At 49.5% G+C, this 14714-nt stretch overlaps 3 protein-coding genes across 3 annotated transcripts; 2 read left to right on the top strand and 1 right to left on the bottom strand.

Annotated features, from left to right (window-relative positions):
- Positions 1 to 2160: 2160 nt before the first annotated feature.
- F5891DRAFT_442586 (uncharacterized protein) lies at positions 2161 to 3737 on the bottom strand. Its single transcript, XM_041371854.1, has 8 exons — positions 3280 to 3737; positions 3190 to 3222; positions 2969 to 3141; positions 2838 to 2920; positions 2570 to 2776; positions 2375 to 2513; positions 2258 to 2318; positions 2161 to 2208 (listed from the first exon to the last, which is right to left on the bottom strand). Exons 1-8 carry the CDS (start codon positions 3421 to 3423, stop codon positions 2200 to 2202), a joined length of 849 nt encoding a protein of 282 aa, XP_041224467.1. The 5' UTR covers positions 3424 to 3737; the 3' UTR covers positions 2161 to 2199.
- A 781-nt stretch (positions 3738 to 4518) lies between these two features.
- Positions 4519 to 5818, top strand: F5891DRAFT_1147864 (uncharacterized protein). Its single transcript, XM_041365051.1, has 8 exons — positions 4519 to 4685; positions 4735 to 4767; positions 4813 to 4985; positions 5038 to 5120; positions 5181 to 5378; positions 5431 to 5560; positions 5618 to 5705; positions 5764 to 5818. The coding sequence occupies exons 1-8, from the start codon at positions 4542 to 4544 to the stop codon at positions 5788 to 5790; spliced, it is 876 nt and encodes a 291-aa protein (XP_041224466.1). The 5' UTR covers positions 4519 to 4541; the 3' UTR covers positions 5791 to 5818.
- A 63-nt stretch (positions 5819 to 5881) lies between these two features.
- On the top strand, positions 5882 to 6730 carry F5891DRAFT_442560 (uncharacterized protein). The gene is made up of 3 exons (XM_041371853.1): positions 5882 to 5938; positions 5993 to 6362; positions 6422 to 6730. The coding sequence occupies exons 2-3, from the start codon at positions 6062 to 6064 to the stop codon at positions 6592 to 6594; spliced, it is 474 nt and encodes a 157-aa protein (XP_041224465.1). The 5' UTR covers positions 5882 to 5938; positions 5993 to 6061; the 3' UTR covers positions 6595 to 6730.
- The last annotated feature ends 7984 nt before the right edge of the window (positions 6731 to 14714 follow it).

The raw sequence follows: 14714 nt of genomic DNA, 5'->3' as shown, positions 1-14714 counted from the left end.
CCACCTCTGCTGCGGATCGATACACTCACATGCTGCCAATATGTCACATCTTCGGTCAGCATGGCTTAAAGTCAAGAAAGAATAAAGAGACCAACGTCCTATTGATCAATCAGCGATGTCGTCCGTGAATAAGCCTCGGACCAAAACACTCACATGCTGTTAAGGGATGTATGGTTTCAGTCATAAGAAAAGCTCGAGCTGGACGAAGAATGAGCACACTGACATTCTGTCAGTGAACGAGCAATGACATCGATGAGAAAGGTCAGTAATGCTCCAATTCGACTGCGGGTCGATGTGCTTACATTCTGTGAAGGAATGGGCGATGTCTTCAGTCAGCATGGCTCAAGCTCCACAATGGATAGACCAACTTACAATCTATTGATGGAGCAGCAATGTGTTCAGTCAGTATGACGCGAGGGCGACAGAGAATCGGTAGGCTCACACCCTGATAACAGTTCACCAATCACATCAATGAGGAAGACAGGAGGTAGGCAGAAGATGATCAACTCACAAGCTGGTAACGGATCAACGTTTTCTTCAGTCAGTGACTCAAGGTCGGTAAAGAGTCAACGTACTGACCTCCTGCCGATAGAGCATCAATAGCTTTGGTCAGGAATGCTAAATTTGACAAAGGATCAATGCACTTACGTCCTATCAACGAATGACCGATAGCTTCATTGAGGAAGGTTCGCACTCGAATGAGGACTGACACACTCACATCCTGCGAACGGCGGGCAACAACTTCGATCAGCATAGCTTGAGCTCCAATGAGGATCGACACACTCACAATCTACGAACGGTAGGCAACAACTTGGATCAGCATGGCTCGAGTTCAAACGAAGGTTGACACACTCACACGCTGCAAACAGTGGGCAACGACTTGGATCAGCATGGCTCTTGCTCGAACGAGGATCGACACACTCACTCCCTGCGAAGGGTGGGCAACGACTTGAATCAGCATGGCTCGAGCACGAACAAGGATCGACACACTCACACCCTGCGGGACGGTGAGCAACGACTTAGATTAGCATGGCTCTTGCTCGAACAAGGACAGACACACTCACAGTCTGCGAACGGTGGGCAACGACTTGGATCAGCATGGCTCTTGCTCGAAGGAGGATCGACACACGCACAAGCTGCGAACGGTGGGCAACGACTTGGATCAGCATGGCTCTTGCTCGAACGAGGATCGACACACGCACAAGCTGCGAACGGTGGGCGACGACTTCGATCAGCATGGCTCTTGCTCGAACGAGGATCGACACACTCACATACTGCGAACGGTGGGCAACGACTTCGATCAGCATGGATCTTGCTCGAACGAGGATCGACACACTCACATCCTGCGAACAGTGGGCAACGAGTTGGATCAGCATAGCTCTTGCTCGAACGAGGATCGACACACTCACTTCCTGCGAACGGTGGGTGACGACTTCGATCAGCATGACTCGAGCTCAAACGATGATCGACACACTCACTTCCTGCGAACAGTGGGCAACGACTTGGATCAGCATGGCTCTTGCGCGGACGAGGATCGACACACTCACATCCTGCGAACAGTGGGCAACGACTTTGATCAGCATGACTCTTGCTCGGACGAGGATCGACACACTCACAGTCTGCAGACAGTGGGCAACGACTTCGATCAGCATGGCTCTTGCTCGAACGGGGATCGATACACTCACAGTCTGTAGACAGTGGGCAACGAGTTGGATCAGCATGGCTCTTGCTCGAACTAGGATCGACACACTCACATCCTGCGAACAGTGGGCAACGACTTTGATCAGCATGACTCTTGCTCGGACGAGGATCGACACACTCACAGTCTGCAGACAGTGGGCAACGACTTCGATCAGCATGGCTCTTGCTCGAACGGGGATCGATACACTCACAGTCTGTGGGCAACGAGTTGGATCAGCATGGCTCTTGCTCGAACGAGGATCGACACACTCACATCCTGCGAACAGTGGGCAACGACTTGGATCAGCATAGCTCTTGCTCGAACGAGGATCGACACACTCACATACTGCGAACGGTGGACAACGAGTTGGATCAGCATAGCTCTTGCTCGAACGAGAATCGACACACTCACATACTGCGAACAGCGGGCAACCCTTTGATCAGCATGGCTCGAGCCCGAACGAAGATCGACACACGTACTGCCTGTAAGTAAACGCGCAACGTAAATGAGAGCAATCTTCAAACTTTCTGATAATCTTACAATAATATGTGGAAACCAGACAGCTGATAGCCCTACCATCTTCTCATAATCCTCGGATGTTGTTGTCTCAGAAAAGTTCAGACATTTCATAAGTGATCTGACCAATATCAGTCGCTAACGCTTGTGGCAGGTAATGATACCATGGGTAGTTACTTCTCAACTGCATATTTCATGCAGAGCTCCAAGTTGGTCTGCTGAGTCGAGACGAATAATTGCTGAAGCACTTCATTATCCAGTGTTCCTGCTGTTCGTTCGATGAGTAGCCCGCAATCTGCATCGTCGCTGTCCATGTCTGATAGACCAGCGTCAGAATGTATCAGACTCATAAGCCGACGATCAACAGCTTACTAGGGAGGCATATGTGGCATTTCGGAGGGCGTCGAATCTCCTTGGAATGGTATAGAAACTTCAGTTGTGAGCCAATCGCAAATGATTCTTCTGCGTGCTTCGGCGCCCGTTCTTCAGCCTCCTCCATCGATGCTCCCTGCGATTTCAGCTGGGCATATGATTCGTCGTAGAGTGCATCAAATTTTGTGAACAGTACTATTACTGGAACTGAAGATTGTGATTCTGTGCATCAGTCGAATATCAACAACGGTCGAATGCGAAAGCTTACTGCTTCCAGTATCGCATTGAGAGAAAAATTTGATTTCACCTGATGTGAACGACCTACTCGCCTCGTCCATGGGGATGCAATACCTGTGTTCAAACCGTGAGGCCGCGTTGCGATTGATCAGCTGCAATTACCAGATAGCGTGAAGTTGATTTCTTAATCTGACTTCCTTAGAACGGCTTGCAATAAACGCTTTAACCTTGTCGAATTCGGATTCGCCGCCTGCTTCGAAACCGCGCGAATCGTGAAATATGAAACCTGGATTACTTTTAAACACCATTTCATTCTTGATGTTGTGCAATCCGCGCTGAGATCATGTCAGTTCAGGCTATCGTTGATTGAAAGTACAGGACACCTCTGTTGAAGCCATCAAGACTGTGGCATCGATCTGAAGTTCATCGCTCAGTCAGCACTACCATCCTCCTACTGGCATTGTGATGCCTACCTTTTTCCCAGCGCTATTATATATTTCTGGATTCTCTCGTGTGTTACACACTCTCTGTAGGATGGTAGTTTTTCCTGCATTAGCTCTTCCTATCACGAGGATTCGAAAGCGACCGATTTTCTCTCTTATCTTCGCAGGATCCATGGGGGAAGGTAAATGTGACGGAGATTCGGAAGCGTTCGTGTAGCCTTATAATCATTGCGGTGTGCGAACTCGGTAGATTCTTCCCGAGTTGAAAATGATCTAGATTCAGTGGGCAATGGGTATAGTAACTGCGTGCCACATGAGGCATACACGAGGAGTCAGCTGTCGAAGTGATTTTGATCATTCGGAAGTGACGGAATATCTGTGTTGGGTCAGAAGGATCCGTAAGAGTGGGCAAGGTGAAGACCGTCTCATATACTAAGCGCCTGAGTACTGGCCACAGTAAGATTGCGAGTCATTGACACAAATGTGAATGTATTAAAACATAGTAGGAACGTAAGCTTTGGTAGGAGCCAGGACCCTCCACTCTTGTTTGCTTTTGTTGACGTGGGAGCAAATTGTTTCATACGTCCTATTCAACTTGCTGAAATCATCCCTGCTCAATGCTCATCTAGCTCTCAGGTCAAGTCTCATCAGTACATGCGGCTGTGTGCGCCCTCCACCACGCCAAACTTCACTCGTCCATGGTCTTGCCCACCGCAGTATGGACCATTGTATTGCTCGTATCTTATCGGCTGATTTATTGTCACGAGCCCGTACCGGTACATCACCTCACTCACTTCACAGCAATGGTGACTTAGACATCTCGTCCGGTTTGAAGCTGAACGAGCTTTAACGAAACGTAGAAACATCTCCTTCAATTTTTTCGAAATCTGCGTGTCTCTTTATCCTGTGTGTCGTCTTTTTTACTAGTCACTAAATTTGTTTGTATTGGTAAATCACATTCCGTCCTATGCATATGCTATTAACGGGATAAGGCTAAATAAGCACTGCAACTGGGCAAAAGCAGGAAGTGGCAGGAGGGCCTCGGGAGGTCACGCTCTGGCGTGGGGGTCGGAGGCAGCACCAGGCTTCATGAAATTGGATTGGAAGTGAGGCCTAGTGAGGTGTGGTAGTCTGCACGTATAAATAGGAGTCTGTTTTGAAGTGTTGATACAGACTAATTTCAAATCGGACAGCTTCAATCAATACTAGATACGGTTGGGGCATTTTCCGGACACTGCAATGATTATAAGGCTGCTCCAACACTTCTACTTCAGTCACATTTACCTTTCCCCATGGATCCTTCAAACATAAGAGAGAAAATCGGTCGCTTTCGAATCCTCATTATAGGAAGAGCTAATGCAGGAAAAACCACAATCCTACAGAGAGTTTGCAACACACGGGACAATCCACAAATATACGATAGCGCTGGGGAAAAGGTGGGCATCACATTGCTAGTAGGAGGGGGTACTGACCCATCAACATCAGATCGACCTTGAAGTTTTAGCAGCATCAAAATCGGTGAGTTGTGCTCTTAGTCCATGACATGAACTGACGTGCTCTCAGCGCGAATTACATGATATTCACAATGAAATGGTTTTTCAAAGCAACCCGGGCTTTGTTTTCCACGATCCACGGGGTTTCGAGGCAGGCAGCGAATCTGAATTCGACAAGGTCAAGGCATTTATCGCTGACCATTCCAAGGAAACAAAAATAACAAAACGACTCCATGTTATATGGTAATTGCAATCGGTCAATCGCAGCATGCGCTCTCTCACGGTTTCAACATAGGTACTGCATCCCAATGGACGAAGCAAGCAGGTCGTTTACTGCAGCTGAAAACAAGTTTTTCTCTCAGTGCGACACAGGAAGTAGTAAGTTTTCGCATCCCACCCTCATTGACATTAGACTGATCGCATAATTACAATCCTCAGTACCTGTGATCGTTTTGTTCACAAAGTTCGATGCCCTATACGACGTCGCATACTCACAACTGAAAAAGGAAGGAAGATCTCGGAAAGACGCTAAAGAAATGGCCCAAAAACGCGCAGAAGAAACATTTGCCAATGGAACACAATTGAAGTTTCTCCAGAATGTCCGATGGCCTCCAAGAGGTCACGTATGCCTTCCCAGTAAGCCGGTCTATGGTTAAGTTCCGACACACGATGACCGTTTATCCATCAGATATGAACAAAGATGATGCAAATCCAAGGCCACTGATCGAATGCACAGCTGGAACGTTGGATGATGAACTGCTGGAGCGATTGTTCGTCTCGACGAACATGGAGATCTGCATGATACATGCAATTGAAAGGTAACTATTCATGGTTTCATTCGCCTGCCGCAAGTGTTCGCAACTGATGTTGTCCAGCACACTCCGAAAACATCTCGAGACAACCGCATCTGAAAGCCATGAGATGATGATAGGGAACTTAGGCGGCTGGTTTCCATATATTCAGGTAAGATTATTGGAAAGTTCAAAGGTTGCTCTCATTAATTTTGGACCTTTACTTGCAGGCAGTACGTGTATCAATCCTCGTGTGAGCAAGAACCATGCTGATCCAAGTCGTTGCCTATCGTCCGCAGGATGTGAGGGTGTCGATTCTCGTTCGAGCAAGCCATGCTGATCCATTAATAGGACGTGCTTCGCGACGATCACTGTGCGGTGATACGGTCCAAGTTACCCTCTGTGGTATGTCCAATCGGTAGCAGTTTGTACACATGTCTCATGTTGCGCATCTGCCAGGCCTCTGGCTCATCACCCTTGGAGGATATTGTTCAGCTCATTTCCGGTGAATTTTGAGGCTGCGTTGCGATGAACCTGCTTATGATTAACCGTTTAGCTGCTGTCATCATCTTCGAACACTCTTCCTATATTTTCAACAAGCAGCGCTATCTTGAGGACAAGCAGGAGTCTGATACCTCTTTTCATGCCGCTCTGGAGCAGTACGTGTCATCTCCGCATGCAGGTGCTGTCATGAAAGGTGTAAGTGATACTGTTCACGCTTATGAAAAAGCGGTGGCTACTTCCGCGAAGGAGAAAGACTATTCGTGCTCTCCGGCGAAGGCGCAGTTAATCAATGCTGTTATTGAAATCACGTTAAATCATCGCCTGCGTATGTTTCGCCGTCATGTTGTCGCAGCAATCCCACTGATCTACTTGTCTTTCAGCAAGACCTTGATGCAACACAACGTAGATGGTGTTCCGAAGTGGAGCAGAGGTTTCTTAGCAGTGAATGTGAGTTCCTTGAGAAGTCTATTGAGGTAGTTGCAGGAGATGGAAGTGTACGAAATGGTTCACACAATATAGTGCTTTCCCGGTTCTTTGAAGCATGTGAGTCACGCTGAGATGGTGGTGGGATCTACCTGGCTTGATGTACCCGCGAAACGTTCTTTGTCCGATTCAAGTGCGTTGAGGTCAGGTATGTTCTACGTACCATTTTGCGCCACACAGCCTATCTGGACTTGAGTCAATATTTTTAAAAGCAATACAGCTGTCATTTCAGAGTTACATCATAAATCCATGGAACGTCCCTGTCAACATCAGTGACAGCAGTTGATGGCCAAGACTGAGCTGTTGGCGGTTGATAGCCTTCGAAACTGATGGATTTCAAACAGCGGACGCATCTTGAAAGTTTTCGTTTCTTGAAGGACAGTGTGCAGATTATCATGTCCCTGGATTACGAAGTCAAAGGTAATACCCTGGTTTATCGTACGTGCGCTCTGCATCCCCGGGGCCTACGGTTAAAACTGCACCATTCTCGTTTTCACTAAACAATGAGTGTATCGACCGCATGCATCATACTCTGGAATCTCAATGTGTCTTTTCGAGGGACTGAGATGATACCATCGTAGAACAAAGGAGAAATCGACTTACAAGATCTCTGGATTAGGTCCAAGGACAAATTTGCAACGTTAGATATCATTTATGCTATGGTCTTCAGTGTAACCTGTAGCCTTTTCATGCGTATCTTATTAACGTACGAGAGAGCGTCTAAAGAGGACCATAAGAAAACACTGGCCTTTCTGATCCGTCCAAGGAGCTGAATCCCGTGAGAGCTTGCTACAACCGACAGCCGTTATGATAACGTCCGACGTCGCCAAGTGTCAGCATCCCAGTGTGCAATTTAAGATATGAACAAAAATCTCGATCTTTCGATGGGGTCGAGTAATACTGACAAGGAATCGAATAGCTGTTGGCGTCGATTTGCAGTCGCGCCATGCTAAAATATCTGTGACTGCCTTCGTAAGCCGGACATGGAAGCCCATTCCCGACATAAAAACCCTAGAAAACACCAAAAACATCATCTACATAAGTATATAACCTGAACTATAACTAATATGCCAACAGGTAAACCGGGCACCACCACTGGTACTGGCCCACCCAAGGCCAATAGTCCACCTCCGACCGGAGGCCCTAATACTCGTAGAACAGCCAGAACCCAAACCACCACTGAAGAGATCATAGCTGTACCCAATAATGTCATGGACACTGACACCGCAGAGAAGTTCCTGTCATCTAAACTACTTTGTCAAGAGGGTCAACCCTACTCGCTAACCCACCTAGTCTCTATTTTGTTTCACATCACACAAATGTCGGCCACCACACCAATCCCAGTCATCTCAGCAATCAGGGCGGTAGCATTTCTACTGAAGAAACATACTGTCTGCGAAATGGCGGAAGCGGCATCAAGACAACTAGCGGACACTCTCTCGGAAGCCATCACAAACAAACTCGTTGACCACGCTATTGCAGCCCTCGCCCCTCAAGTCGCTGGATTACACGCTGCATCAGAAGCACTAGCGGAAACGGCAAGGAAGGCAGAAGATACGTTAACATCCTCCCTAGACAAGGCCGAAAGAATCCACCGGCTAGCAAGAGACGAACGAACCGAACAAGAGGGAGGAATTTCCATAGCAGCAGAAAGACTAGAAGAAGCAGCAGACGCCCTATATGTATCAGTTAACGACTGCCAGAACGCCATTAACACTCTAGCCCCATCCCTGGACACCACTCAAGAACGCGTTAACCACCTGTCCACCCAAATGATGGCAACGCCTCCCATGTCTCAGGCTCCAAACCAACCTTCCTATAGCACAATTGTGGCTACTCACCTTCCACCCAAAGTAGATCAAGCCGTCGGCCGTGCAGCCATCAGAGCTCGACAAATCCTGCTAGACCCCAACCCAGGCGCCCCCCCATTCCCACCAAACACCACAAGCAAGGAAATAGCAGAATACCTCAAGAAAGCTCTCAACAACATACGCAACGATAGCACCCCAGAGGGAAACGTCAAGTCCATCACCACGCTCCGCAACGGTGGTATCATCATCGAATTAGACTCTGACTCCCTGGCCACATGGCTACGGGAACCCATCAACCGTACATCGTTAGAAAGCCAATTTGAATCCGCCGTATCGTTCCGTTCCCGCACCTTTGCTCTGGTCCTAGAATACTTACCCATTCACCTACAGATAGGAGACGTACAATTCCTTCGCAGACTAGAAGAAGAGAACTCACTCCTCGCCAACTCGCTAGCCACTATTCGATGGATCAAACCCCCAATCCGCCGCTCACCCCAGCAACGTAAGGCTTTTGCCCTCCTTCAAGCCGTGGACGCCTGCACAGCCAATTCCCTCCTTCGCGACGGCCTCTGCATTGACAACGAACGAATCACCATTAGGAAAGACAGGAAAGAACCCATCAGATGCGCGAAGTGTCAGAGGTACGGACACATCGCGCGTAGTTGCACTAACACAACAGACACCTGTGGAACCTGCGGAGATCAACACCGCACAATGCAATGCAATGCCTTCAAGACCAACCGATGCGTAAACTGCCGCAGCAACGACCATGCCAGCTGGAGCCGTAAATGTCCAGAATTCAAGAGACGATGTGAACTACTCGACGAAAAATTCCCCGAGAATCGTATGCCATACTTCCCCACGGAAACCGCCTGGACACACGCCATCGCCCCCCCAAAACTTCCTAATTCACCCCCCCCTACTCGTCTCTCCCCAGATCCACTCCAACCAGCCAAAGGACCCCGCGCAACACGTCAAGCCACACTCAACTTCAACATCACCGACACTTCCGACACTTCCGATCCCCCACTACCAGCCAATACACAAACTCACCCACTAACCCGCTCTTCTCCCTCCGCAGATGAAATTATGAATGACCTATACCCTCCCATCAACTTTGACTACCTCTCCACCCCTACACCCTCTCCATTGGCTCCATCGGCCTCCGGCTCCACCGCCACCACCACCTCAATCCCTACCTCCCAAGACTCCGCCAGCGCCCCCCAATCACCAGCCCATGTCTAATTACGACTCAACGAACACTGAGAGACTACGAATCTGGCAGCAGAATTTGAATACATCCCTCACGGCACAATCCTCCCTACTCAGCAACAACAAGATGGCCGACTGGGATATCATTGCTATCCAGGAACCATATATCAACTTTCTGCGAAACACGCATGCAAATCATCACTGGCACGTCATCTATCCCACCCAACACTTCTCCCACCCTCAACAACGGACGAGGGCCATAATACTAATTAACGCCAAACTCGACACGAACGCATGGAAACAGATCTCTTTCCCTTCCTCGGATGTTGTTGCTATCCAGCTACGAGGAGAGTATGGCCGCTGTACTATATTTAACTTATATAACGACGGCACGCATCAGAACACACTAACCACTTTTGATTCATATCTAGAGAATAATATAGCTACCATCAAGACCCACGATAACGACCATATGCTTTGGCTCGGCGATTTCAATCGCCACCACCCCCTCTGGGAGGACATCCGTAACCGTCATTTGTTCAATTATGCAGCCGCTAATCCCCTTATAGATTTAATCGCAGACCATGGAATGTTGCAATTCCTACCATGCGGCACGCCAACCCTGCAATCCACGAGCACCGGAAATTGGACACGCCCCGACAACGTACTCGGCACCGAATCACTCCTTGACGCCATCGTTTCATGCGAAACAGCACCAGAACTTCGAGGACCAAAGACGGACCACATTCCCATCCTACTGACACTAGAACTCGAGACTCAGCGAACACCGGATGAACCACGCCACAACTGGCGTGGAGTAGACTGGAAAGTTTTTAATGAGCGCCTCACAGAACTAATATCAGCTGTCCCGGCTCAACCTTTAGCGTCCGAAGAAGAGTTCCAAGCGGCCGCAAAGCATCTCTCCGACGCAATAGCAAACACCATGAGCACATGCGTCCCATACTCGAAACCATGCCCGCACTCAAAACGTTGGTGGACGAAGCGCTTATCGGACCTCAGGACGCACGTCAAGAACCTCAGCAAGATCGCCTATCAAATGAGAGCCCTCCCCCTTCACCCCAGCCACGACGAACTCAAGACAGCCAAGAACCTCTACGCCAACGAAATCACCGCCACGAAGAAACAACACTGGTTAGAATGGTTAGAAGACATAGAAGGTAACGACTTGTGGACTGCGAACCGATACATCTCCTCGGAGCCTCGAGACGGAGGTAAAACCCGCGTACCCACCCTAATATCCACCAACCAAGATGGCACCATCCTCGAAGCAACCACCAACCTGGAGAAAAGTCAAATTCTAGCTAAGTCGTTCTTTCCTCCTCCCCCTGTAGCTGATTCGGTCCCCCCAGATTTCATATACCCGGAACCCATAGACACCTTACCCCCCATCACGGCCGAACAGATCACACGGGCCATTATCAATCTCAGTGGCTACAAGGCCCCCGGCCCAGACGGAATATGTAACATAGTCTTCAAAGAATGCGCTGACACCCTCACTCCCTACTTACTTCACTTATTTAACGCAGCCTTCTCGCATCAAACCTACTACCAACCTTGGCGATGCTTCTCGACGGTGGTCCTACGGAAACCGGGGAAGGCCAATTACTCTATCCCCAAGGCGTATCGACCGATAGCCTTACTCAACACCACCGGCAAACTCTTAACGGCAGTAGTAGCCGACCAGCTCACTCACATCCTCGAACACCATCAATTGTTGCCCAACACGCACTTTGGAGGCCGTCCGGGCCGGTCAACTACTGACTCTCTGCACTTACTCGAAGAGACCATCAAAAATGCCTGGAGATCCCACAAGGTGGCATCCGTGCTATTCCTCGACATCGAGGGAGCATTCCCGAACGCGGTAACAAAGCGCTTACTCCACAACATGCGCAACCGTCGCATCCCAACTGATCTAGTCCTATTTACAGAGCGTGTCCTATCCCAACGCCAGACACAGTTGAAATTCGACGGATACATCTCGGAATGGTTCCCCGTCAAAAACGGTATAGGGCAAGGAGACCCCTTGTCAATGATCCTGTATATAATTTATAGTTCTGACTTAGCTGACATCGCCAAACCCCGCGCAGGACGCGAAGCCCTGAAAGAACTAACGTTAGCTTTCGTAGATGACACGGCTTTCATAGCGATAGCGCAGGACTTCACTGCGACCCATGCCATACTCACAGACATGCTCGAACGAACAGGAGGCGGTTACGATTGGTCGAGAGCTCACAACTCCCAATTCGAAACTAATAAATTTGCGTTAATGGATTTTTCAATGAATAGACGCAAAGACCGCCCAGAGATGCCGATAAGAGGCACAGTAATACGCCCATCCTCAACACACCGGTTCTTGGGAGTAATCCTCGACCAAGAATTGCGATGGAAAGCGCAAGTCGATAACGCAGTCGCGAAAGGAACTTCCTATGTACTCCAGTTACGTCGTCTCTCATCCTCCGCTAAAGGCTTACCGCTACGTCTCATGCGACAGCTCTACCTGGCAGTAGCTGTGCCCAAGCTACTGTACGCAGCCGACCTATGGTTCTCCCCCGTCTATCGCGAAGGCACAAACGACCTCCAACGAGGCTCCATAGGCGTAGCGAAACGCCTATCAACGGTCCAGCGCCTAGCAGCAATGGCGATCACTGGGGCTATGAAAACCACCGCAACAGATATAATGGAAGCCCACGCAAACCTACTTCCCATCCCGCTCCTCCTACAGAACACGTGTCATCGCGCCGCCCTTCGAATAGCCGCCCTACCAAACACCCATCCCCTCCACATCCCAATCCGCAAAGCAGCTAAACGCTACGTATCAGCCCATCGCACCTCCCTCCACCGACTCACCTCCCGCTTCAATATCTCGCCAGATACCATAGAGACTCTAACCCCGGCACGACGCCCCCCTTCCAACACGAATCGCTGGAAAACACACGTCGCAGATAGCAAGAAGGAGGCTATAGAAGAACACGAACAACTCACTGACCTCATACAGATATATAGCGATGGCTCGGGCCATAACGGTCAAATAGGTGCAGCGGCAGTTCTTTTTCGTGCAGGGCAGATCCCTAGAACCCTCCGCTACTACCTAGGAAAAGAGGACGAACATACCGTATTCGAAGCTGAAGAAGTAGGACTACTATTAGCCGCGCACCTTCTAGCTACAGAACGAGACCCGACCTTTCCAGCCTCCATCTCAGTCGACAACCAAGCCTCAATTCTAGCAGGTGAGAGCTTCTACCCGCGACCTGGATCATATCTGGCAGATCTCTTCCGCAGCAGAATGCACAAGATAGCACGCGAGTACGACGACTTTGACGTAACACTACGTTGGGTTCCGGGTCACTCGGGAGTCCATGGCAATGAAGAAGTGGATAAGCATGCCAAACTGGCCGCAACCAGCCGCGAGAACAACAGCCCCAATAATCGCTTACCCAAAATCCTACGCAAGAAAGCCCTCCCCTTAAGCATATCGGCCGTACAGCAAGCTCAGCATAAGTCCACAGCCAAACGATGGAGCCACTCCTGGCGTAACTCCCCGCGATTCTTCAGACTCAACCAAATCGACCCACTCATTCTACAACGCTCATTTATAAAACTATCCATCTCCTTTCCCAAACGCCTCACAAGCATGTATATATTCCTACGCACCGGCCACGCTCCTTTAAACAAACATCTTCACCGCATTAATAAAACTAACAGCCCTCATTGCCCTCACTGCCCAAACATCGAAGAAACCGTACATCACCTAATCCTCGATTGTCCGTTCTATGCACGCGAACGCCACTCCCTCCGGGCAGAAGTAGGGCGCAAAGCCTCCTCCCTATCCTTCCTCCTAACAGATACATCCGCCACCCCTCATATTGTAAAATACATCAACGCGACAGGAAGATTGAAAGCGATACTAGGTGACATCCCACTTCCACATACCCCTGCTAGCTGACGCACCCTTGCAGCAACCCGCCTCTGTTCATCACGCCAGACACCATATAAATGCCCATCAACATCAAATACCCCACTGTACAACAACCATCTCACCATACTTCTCCCCAACCCATATACCCAACCCAACCCATATACCCAATAACTCGCCTACACGGAGTCCTCCCGATCATCGTTGGAACAACTCAGCTTGTGACAGAACATCCCTTCGGCCAAGACATGGGGACCATACACAAACTTTAACTACGCACCCAACCTAGACTCCTGTACCTGCCCGCTTCGGCGGCCGAGTACGCGTTTCCGTTCATCCATACGCTAGAAAAACATTAGCATTAGCTACATACAGTCATCTCATCTTCGCCGGGTTGCGCGTCTAAAACGGCCGGCGGGAACGGCGGACTAGTGGAGGCACGCCTCACACTAGGGCATTCGCGAACTCAGAGATGCGCAGGGACACTGGGGGTCCCATAGACTAGATAGAACTGTCCTCCATAGAGTATAACTCTCAATAGGACAGAAATTGGAAAAAAAAAAAAAAAAAAAAAAAAAAAAAAGCCGGACATGGAGGGATGGTCAAGTCTACCTTACGAGGTGAACACGGGAGCAGAGCATGAGACAGGCGCATGACAGAAGACATACCAGCTGTGGGTACCATCCGAAACAATACGCCCCGTCCACGCCACATTTTTTTCCTCTGCTGCTCCCTTCTCAGCCCTTATGGGATGCAGCAGGTAGTAAGTCTAACCCTCCCTTCTGCCTGGCATGCCGATATCCTCAGCCATGGGCGCTGAAACATTTGACGAGAAAGACAAGCACGAAGATGCCTGTTGTCGAGTTGATGCTGACGGGTGTTAGCTGAGTGACACGAACTTGTTAAGCCCCATGTTTACTAACTGTTGCTATGAGGTCGGGACCGTTCCACGCGGATGCAGGCATTGGCGCCGACCACTCGGCGTGGTGAAGTCCTGCGGGTGGATGCTGGGAGGGCGAATGTAGGGAGTGCTTGTACCCTCCCGTGGATGCGGAGGATTATGTGGACTGTTGGTGCCGTGGGCAGGTTTGCTCCTTAGAGGAGCTGAGAAATGATTTGTTAGGGCGGCGGCGGAGACGAGGGCTTTGGTATTGGGATTGCCCCCATGGCCGGTTGTCGCTCGCGTTAAAGTTTGGGTGATTGATGGATAAACTGAATTTATTGGACAGGTATGTTG

The sequence above is a fragment of the Suillus fuscotomentosus genome, assembly GCF_016647785.1.
Source record: "Suillus fuscotomentosus strain FC203 chromosome Unknown F5891scaffold_36, whole genome shotgun sequence".
Lineage (NCBI taxonomy): Eukaryota > Fungi > Basidiomycota > Agaricomycetes > Boletales > Suillaceae > Suillus > Suillus fuscotomentosus.
The sequence above is the reverse complement of the archived record's forward strand: the minus strand, read 5'-3'. Positions and strand labels throughout refer to the sequence as shown.

Excerpts from the sequence above, each read along its gene's own strand:
- F5891DRAFT_442586 (XM_041371854.1), bottom strand. The coding sequence starts at position 3,423 with ATGGATCCTGCGAAGATAAGAGAGAAAATCGGTCGCTTTCGAATCCTC. Across the intron at positions 3,142-3,189 it reads TCTTGATGGCTTCAACAGAG|CGCGGATTGCACAACATCAA; the intron begins GTGTCCTGTACT and ends ACATGATCTCAG. Across the intron at positions 2,514-2,569 it reads ATGCCACATATGCCTCCCTA|ACATGGACAGCGACGATGCA; the intron begins GTAAGCTGTTGA and ends CTGGTCTATCAG.
- F5891DRAFT_1147864 (XM_041365051.1), top strand. The coding sequence starts at position 4,542 with ATGGATCCTTCAAACATAAGAGAGAAAATCGGTCGCTTTCGAATCCTC. Across the intron at positions 4,686-4,734 it reads ACGATAGCGCTGGGGAAAAG|ATCGACCTTGAAGTTTTAGC; the intron begins GTGGGCATCACA and ends CATCAACATCAG. Across the intron at positions 4,768-4,812 it reads TTTTAGCAGCATCAAAATCG|CGCGAATTACATGATATTCA; the intron begins GTGAGTTGTGCT and ends ACGTGCTCTCAG.
- F5891DRAFT_442560 (XM_041371853.1), top strand. The coding sequence starts at position 6,062 with ATGAACCTGCTTATGATTAACCGTTTAGCTGCTGTCATCATCTTCGAA. Across the intron at positions 6,363-6,421 it reads CACGTTAAATCATCGCCTGC|ACCTTGATGCAACACAACGT; the intron begins GTATGTTTCGCC and ends TCTTTCAGCAAG.